Source organism: Capra hircus, chromosome 19, assembly GCF_001704415.2.
Source record: "Capra hircus breed San Clemente chromosome 19, ASM170441v1, whole genome shotgun sequence".
Taxonomy (NCBI): Eukaryota; Metazoa; Chordata; class Mammalia; order Artiodactyla; family Bovidae; genus Capra; species Capra hircus.
Genome location: NC_030826.1, coordinates 13,041,634 through 13,050,143, shown reverse-complemented (window position 1 = coordinate 13,050,143; position 8,510 = coordinate 13,041,634). Strand labels below are relative to the sequence as shown.

General features: G+C 51.1%; 1 protein-coding gene across 1 annotated transcript in view; it reads right to left on the bottom strand.

Annotated features, from left to right (window-relative positions):
• The window catches only part of AATF (apoptosis antagonizing transcription factor), a 111,282-nt gene continuing 108,789 nt past the window's right edge, over nt 6,018-8,510 (bottom strand). Inside the window, exon 12 of the mRNA XM_018064167.1 lies at nt 6,018-6,320. Within this exon, the coding sequence (XP_017919656.1) occupies nt 6,257-6,320 (64 nt within the window). The 3' untranslated portion in view covers nt 6,018-6,256. The remainder of the gene's footprint in view (nt 6,321-8,510) is intronic.

Sequence of the window (8,510 nt, the reverse complement as noted above, 5' to 3'; positions counted from 1 at the left end):
GCTCTCGCTGCTTACCTCCCCCAACAGTATGAGCTCCAAGTTATCACACTGAAAGTGCCCCGTATTAGCCTTACATTTAGCTCCTGAAACCAAGTGCCCTGCGCTTCAACTTTAAAGGACACAAGACTCAAACTGGAGAATAATTTTCTGGCCTCAGGGAGCCGGCTCCTGGTTCGCGCCCAAGCTCCCCATCTGTCCGGTGGCCACACTGGGCGCCGAGGCGGGAGACCCCCGCTTCCCCAGACCCCAGGACACCCTCCCGGGCCTGCAGCGAGGCACTGACCGGGCTGCACTCGGGGCCTCTGGACAGCGGCAGCTCTCGGCGCCCCGTCTGTTTCCACTTCCCTTGGTTTGGTGTCAGCTTTGGTGTCTGCTGAGACTCTTGAAGGGCCTCCCAGGTGGGCCAGTGGTAAAGACCCCGCCTGCGAGCGCGGGAGACTTAAGAGCCGCTGGTTCCATCCCTGAGTCGTAAAGATGCCCTGGAGGAGGGCATGCAACCCACCCCAGTATTCTTGCCTGGAGAATCCCAAGGACAGAGGAGCCTGGTGGGCTGCAGTCCATGCGGTCGCACAGAGTGGGACACGACTGAAGCGACCTGGCACGCATGCACGTGAAAGATCGGGAAATACCCGTATGGACTTGGTCTCCCACGTCACGCGGCAAGGGCTCAAAAGCCACACGCGGCGAGTGACTACTGACGGTTCTCCCATCCTCCCGGGAGGCGCAACTGGATGGCTGCGGTCTAGACGCTCTGGATGCTCTCGGGGTTGGAAGAGGCTCTCCAGGACTCCCCAGACGAGAGCGGAAGGCAAACTGGCCACGAGGAAGCAGGAGCCACACGGAGCTGGGAGGCGCCCTCGCCGTGGAGCCGAGTCACTTGGCGCGCAGCATCAGCCTCACCTGCACACCAACACCCAGGCGCCCTGGGCCCGCGCTGTCAGAGGCGGAGGCGGACGTTAGTGCCCCAAGGGCCAGGGCCCATGAGCCCCGGGGCAGCTGCCCTCCTGCCAGGCCGAGCTCTCACCTTGGAAGGCCGGAGCCCCGGGAAAGTGACCCTGGCCTGAAATAGGGCCAGAGCCCCACCAAGCAAATCCAGCGCAGCCAAGGGTTCGCTCAGACTGAAGTTAGAGGTTACAGGACTCACTGGACAGCAAGTCCCCACTGGGGACCAGGTCACCTGTCCAGACAGCCCTCTGCTACCATAAACCTCCCCCAGCGCCTGGCACACAGCAAGAGGCCAACACCTACCTGGATGAGTGGAGGGAAAAACATTGCTGCATCCGTGCTGGACCCAAGGCAAGAGACGCCTTTCCATGGAAACAGCTGCTTTAGGACCGGGTGGCCTCAGGAACCAGGGTGGCTGACCCTCATTGCAGTGAGGAGGGACCCCTGCCCCACCCCAGGCTCAGAGGTCAACAGGCTTCCTCCAGGTCGCACCCTGGCAGATTTGATTTCTGATCCAACGTTCTTCCCACTTCACCACCTTCTGTTCCTATCTGCCCCTTCCAGGATGAACTCTGTGCCCCCAAGCCTATGTGAGAACCGGGGCACACCCCTCAACACCTGGGGAGGGGAGATCAGGCGGCAGAAGCAGCCAGCACCACGGGGCGGGGAGCCTGCCGGTCCAAGGCACCCCGGCTCATTTCCAGCCCCGCCATAAAGAGGCAGATGGGGTGGGCGGAGGCTGGGCAGGAATCTTTATGTGTTACCATTCCTGCTGGGGACTTTAGATTCCATTTCTTCCCTATCAGTAATCTGGGATTGTTTTTTTTTTTTTTTTTCCCCTCTCTCTCTCTCCATTCTTTTAAATTTTCTTTTCTGAGAATTCAGTGTCCTTGACCTCAACAAATGAACTGAGAACCCTGGACCAGGGAAATAAACCAAGCAAACTTCTCAGGAATATAAATGCCTCTGAGGCGACTTTATTGGCAGACCCCACACGACGGGCAAGAAGGGGCCGGTAAAGGAAATCTATAGACAGACAAGAAAAACCAAAGTTAGGTAAGGCATACTCACTCTGCATTTACACCATCCTCTCCTCTCCAGACAAGGAGCAGGTAATGAGGGCTTCATCAACACAGCTGTTGAACAAATTGAATATATGCAAGTCAGGAGGATCCCCAGGACTAAGGATTAGTTAATGACCTTACCAAATTACTGGCAATTATTTTTGAAATGTTAGGAAGAAAGACAAAGGAAAAAAAGAGAAAGTGAGACAGATAAGATTTAAACAGAATGACCAAGGCAAGTTCAACTTAATTCTTAGCACAAGTGTCCCCCAGTACAAACACACCCACACACACACATTAAAAACACAAACTCAGATGCAGAACACAAAGTTCATTCACTTTAGACAAGGCTCACTGCTTGTACGTGCCTTTTTTGAACGCCAAGTACAGCCCATCAGGATGTCAGGAGAGGAGAGCCATCCGCCCTGGCACAGAACAGCCACACTTCTGTAGCTGGAACCTCGGGCTTCCCCATGACACCCTTCACCTCTGAGACGCAGCTACATCACCTGTGAGCCTGGCCCAGGGAGGCACGGAGCTTGCTGTCTCACATGCACGGTGACCGCACCATGGTGGGGAAGGTTCGGATCCACTGAGCCTCAAAGTCAGCTCCTTGTGGATGAAATGGTAAGAGGCAGAGGCAGTAATCCTGGACGAGTCGTATGTGGAGACCAGGAGACTCAACCACTGAAAGTAATCGACTTTCCTAAACTGGAGACATGGACTTTGTTGCTGAACTTGTCAGAACTGACGTTCTCTGGTGTTCTGTGCGCTCTCAGGGTTCCTGAACGATGCTCGACAAGCATTCCTGGCCGGTGACCATGGAGAGTCTGGCTACACCCTAAAGGCAGTGTGGGGAGGAACACAGACTAACACAAGGCGAGGAAAACACACCAAAGAGACCGCCGGGATGAAAGCGATGGAAGTAGCAAGAGCAGGAAGCCAGAGGGGAGAGGGAGGAGCAGCGTGTGTGTGATGCAGCGGCTAGAAAACACACACGGGGGGCCGGGGAGGGCGAGGCTAGTGTCCCTTTCTATTTACCCACCATCTTTCACTGGAGCATCTCAGAGCACATGAGAGGCCGCAGCTCTCTAATCCTCCCTGAGGAGGAGGCTGATTTCAAGCGTTCCCTGGGGAGCAAGAAATAAACCCCAGGATCAGAGTGCAGGGCCAACCTCCTCTCTGCCTCTCAACACCCTTCACTGTAGACAGCCCAGCCTATGGCAGGTGAGAAGCAGGTGGGCCCTAGAGCAAGCCTCTGTCAGAACTTTCAAAGTATCTGGACTCATTCACTTGGTTCATTTTACTCCCAAAGATCCATGCCAAGAAAAACAATAATTTCAAAAGACAACAAAGAAGCTTCACGCAGGAATATTCTCCTGAAACAGTATTCATAATAGCAAACAATTGTAACAGTGAAGTGTTCAAGAAGGGGATTTGGCAAAGACTTATGGAATTATTAGTTGCAATTAAAATACTTCAGTGAGATCTTTAAAAGCGTGGAAACAACCTTCTCTTGTACTAATAAAATGCAGAATGCAACCTATGGGTGGTTCTCAACAGGTGGTGTATGTATATTAGGTGGAGGGGGCCACATGCATTTTGTTTTTGCTGCTTTTAAAAGGGTAACATTTCAAACAGTCCAGAAGGACACACGATGTCTTCCACCCGCACTGCTCCCTGGACCCTCCCCCATCCCGAGAGGAGTCCACTGGGTGCCACAGCACCTAAATACAGACGAGGGTGATGAAGGAACACAGGTTAACAACGAGAAGGGGATCTTTTTGAGTGGAGGGATAATTTTTGTTGTTCAGTCATTAAGTCATGTCTTGCGACCCCTTGGACTCGGGGGTAGCACGCCAGGCTTGGCTTCCCTGTCCTTCACTATCTCCCAGCGTTTGCTCAAACTCAAGTCCATTGAGTCGGTGATGCTATCCAACCATGTCATCCTCGGTTGCCCCCTTCTCATTTTGCCTTCAATCTTTCTCAGCATCAGGGTCTTTTCCAAAGAGCTGGCTCTTTGCATCAGGTGACCAAAGTATGGGGTTATAGCCAAGTCTTATTTCCATTTGTTCCATCCACGTTTCTGTAATTTCTGACGTGAAATAAACTAAGACAAGAAAACAGCCTTATCCTCTCCATCCTGAAGGGAACAGCCCACGGCCTGCTCTGGCCCCATGCGCAAGCCGGGGCCAGGCGGGCCTGTGGCTTCCTCGTGGCTCTGGTGGTGTCTTCAGGGGCTGTGGTTTAGGAGCGCCATGCAAGGAGGTGTCAAAATGGATGAAAAGGAAATAAGCAAACTTCACACAAAAGGGAGAAATGCTTCAGTCAACACTGAAAAAAGGGCCCCGGATTGAAACTCTTTGATAACGTTCTCAACTCATTTCAAAATCAGCATTAGCCACCAAAATGTAAAGTATTAGTTTTATTAAAATGCAAATCAATCAACTAATCTTTCTGGTAACAGTTACTGAATTGCAGTATCCGTGTCAATTAAAATAGTATCCAATTTATTCTTGGCTGGAAGGAGGGTGGTCTTCTGAATTTTAAAATGCAAGCCTCCCTCCCTTAACTGAAAATTCTGTCCACTCTTTCTCATCTCTTTGGCTTTTAATTCATTCTAATTAAACATGATGGACTCCAAATATTTTGAAGTACCTGTTTAAACCTCTTTCTTCACTGGATAATGACTATGACAAAGGTTCCATCTCTTTAGGAAATGTGGGTCTGCACTGGGTGGCCAGTGCTGTCCTAACATGCGTTATCTGGGATCCTCAAGTTAGATGGATGGGGTTGGATGATCTGTATTTTTAAAAGTGATCATTTTGAAGGGAGTGAAGTGAGGGAAATCTATTTTTGTTGATTGATCTTTTAAGTTACTGGAGACACACTGAAAATTAAACATTTTCCTGACAGTCAAGCCTAAGAGGTAACTTACCAAGAGGACAAAAACAGATCAGGATGTACCAGGGTCCAATTACTATGAGACAGAGAGACCATCCTCCTCCCCACCTCTGCCCCACCCTAAGCCCACCAGATGCTCACCTTAATACTAAACTGTGATGCAGACTGCATTTCGGACTCACTTCATTTGGAGCCCAGCCTCTTGGCGCTGTGTCCTCAGTCCCTGGACACCTACCTAGTCAAGGATAACGTGGGATCCCTGGGCACAAAAATCTGTCACTTGGTTTTGACATTTTAAAACAATACCAAAACCTGACTCTGTAAAAACAGTGACTAGTCATTAACTACAGATGCCTGGAGTCAATATTCCTTTAATTCCATAGCTCTAAAGATGCGGGCACAGGACCCGGGAGATGGTCAGCCTCACATGTGAGCACATACACATTACTTATGCAAGACCATCTCATTGCATACTGACCACAGCAGGCCAATAAATCCCCCTTATGGGGATTTAATTTTCAGCTTTTGACCTTTGGATGAAAAACAAGTGAATCATTTCCTCCTGCTGGATTTACACCAGAGCTGATCTTAATAAAGTGATTTAGGAATGGTGAGAACGGAAAAGGACTCTGGAAGAATCTTTATGGGTGAAAAGAGGAAACAAGAAAGAAGTCAGAGATTGCTGTTGAGCAACAACAGACAAATACCTCCACCAGGGCACAGCTGGGGCGGGTGCACGGGGCGGGTGCGCCTGCTCCTCAGAGCCATAGTCAATTGCTGAACATTACCCACCTCAGAGCAGCCTCTGCCCCAGGATTATTCCTTCTGTGAAGTTGTTTTTTTCCAAATCCTGGGTTCATTTTATTATTTTTTAGAATGTTTGACTGTACCCTGAGGCATGTGGGACTGAAGTTCCCTCACCAGGGATTGAACCCACGACCCCTGCATTGGAAGGCTGAGTCTTAACCACCGGACCCCTGGGGAAGTCCCCCTTCTGTCAAGTTTTATATTGTGAGAGAAGGCCACTGGGCTGGGGAAACACAGAGCCTGTCGCCCTGCAGGAGCTTCAATCACGCACTTGCTGCTGAAGGAATCACGTGTGGCTGCGGCAACAGTAAAAATACTCTTTATTTGTGGCGGTTCAAGGCCATGGGGTGGGGAGTGGGGGCACGGCCTTTGTTTCTGGAAGCACCACGGTGGGGAGAGGCTTCCTGGCCCGCCTCAGGCTGCGTTCTGGACCGTGTATATTCCCAGGATTACAGCCCATGGCTTCCTCCACCCTCCACAGGGACGGGGTGTGCAGCGACCCCGCCTCAGGCCTTGAGCTGGAAAGATGGGCGCCGTCAGGCCCCATGGCCGTCATCACGGGGGTTGAGTTGGCCAAAAAGGGATCGATACAGCTCTGTCCTGGAAGACAAACGAAACAAAATGGTTAATGCGTTGGTTTAACTTTTCAAGGTTAGAAAAGAACCAAGAAGCTGGGAAACACCCCAATCTGAGTCTTCAATTGAAAACACAGTTGCGTAATTAAAAATGCATCCCACAGCTCTTCTTCACAAACACAGAGGAGGGGAAGAACCTGGAATCGGCCAAACAGCAGAATATGTAAATAGTCCGGCATGGCTGGATACCCTGTCTCCAGGGAACCAGTTTTCTATAAGTTTGCCCTTTACAGACAGGCTCTTCAAGTAAGAAAACAAGATTGAATATTTTAATAGGATGTATGAGACTGCCACACGAGGAAGATTCAATCAGACATGGGATGTAGGGGATATAATTTAGTTTTCATACATTTTCCTGGACTTGGCAGTACTTGAAAAACAATGAAAATGACCCAGCAACAAGATTCCAATTACCAGCACGCGTGCAGCTGCTCAGGCACAGGGGCTCTTCCCCGAACCCCGCCCTTCCACCATCCTCCATCGAATAGGTAATTTGATTGGCTAATTTATTTCTAAATTTGGGTTTGACGTTTAAAAAAAAAAAACAACACCCTAACATGCCAGGGTCTTGGGTCCCTGAAAATGAATAAATGACTTGCACCTGTGTTTCTGCCTCCCAGCAGGGGTGATCAAGGACCCCCGGGCCCCAGCAGCCCAGAACTCTTCCCTGGGTGGAGGGCCAGGTCTCCCTGGGAGATGCGAGGAGCCACTAGCCTCCAGGTGGGTCACACCACAGGGAGGCAGGGACCAAACCTCTACCCTCGGGGAAGGAAGGCAGGCACGGGGCAGAGGTCACAGACCAGTGAGTGAAGGAGCTGGGGAGAAAGCTTTACCCACTCTGTTGTCAAAAGCCACAGCCTGCCATCCTTGACAGGCTGGCTGACAGAAGTGCTCTTATTACCTGAGAGTCATCATCAGCAAATCTAATTTTCAAAACGAAGAGCAAAAAACCTCCCCATGCTTCAGACAGCTATTACTGGTCCAGCCACATTTCAACACAGAATCTTACGAGTCTGTCTGAATTCACCCTGCTACAGTTTTGGGTACCAACAGTGAAAGTGTTAGTCGCTCAGTTGGTCCGACTCTTCGTGACCCCATGAACTGCAGCCCATCAGGCTCCTCTGTCCATGGAATTCTCCAGCAAGAATGCTGGAGCGGGTAGCCGTCCCCTTCTCCAGGAGATCTTCCTGACCTGGAGATTGAACCCAAGCCTCCTGCCTTGCAGGCGGATTCTTTCCCATCAGAGCCACCTGGGAAGCCCGACAGAGGTACTCTAATTAGAGACCCCAGCAACAGGAATAGCATATTGAAACTCTGAAAACTGGGAAGAATCTTGAGGAAGGAACCACCGAAGCAATGAATGTGAAGTAACCTTGTCATGCTGGGGACCACGGGGCAGGTGGGGAAAGTGACCAGAACACAGTGGGTCTCCCATATCATTATAGGAACGTTACGGCAAGAACCTGCCAGTACCCTCAGCCGACCAGGGTACCCCTGGGCCGACGACAAAGGCTGCGGTCCGCCTGGAACCGCAGGGTCTCTTCGTCCCTGAGCAATACACAGCTGCCTGGCTCGGCCCCGGACAGCCCTGGACGTAAAGGGGAAGGCAGCTTCAGACCACATGCAAATGACAAGCAGGCAGCCTCCTTCCAGAGGCAGTGGCTTCTAAATCACCGGCTCCATCACATAGAAGACAGCCCTGCCCTGCCCAGGCATGACTTGCTCACGCGATGGCCTGCCTACCTGCCAATAAGTGCAAGTCTCTGCGGGCATTTCCGCAAAGAAATTAAACGGTGTTAAGGGGAGGGTCGCCATGACAAAGAGGACAGTGTGGCTTTGAGGCTGTGGAGCCCTTCACAATCACCCCTTCTAGCTTCGCCCGCGCCAGACCCATCATTACCACTGAGCAAATGATTCCTCTCCGCACCGCGACATCAGCGAACCACTGGGGCCACGCGGCAGTCACTGCCCGCAGCAGGGTTCACGTGTCAGGAGCAGAGAGGGAGACGCTGAAACCCATGTTTTGATAGAACATCATTTCACACTCAGGTGGGCAAGGCTGACAAACATATGCAGCTGTTCATGGCAAAGCAACCTGGACGGCAGAGTGGTCTGGATTCTTAAAATATATTTTACAGCAAAGAGAGAAAAAATA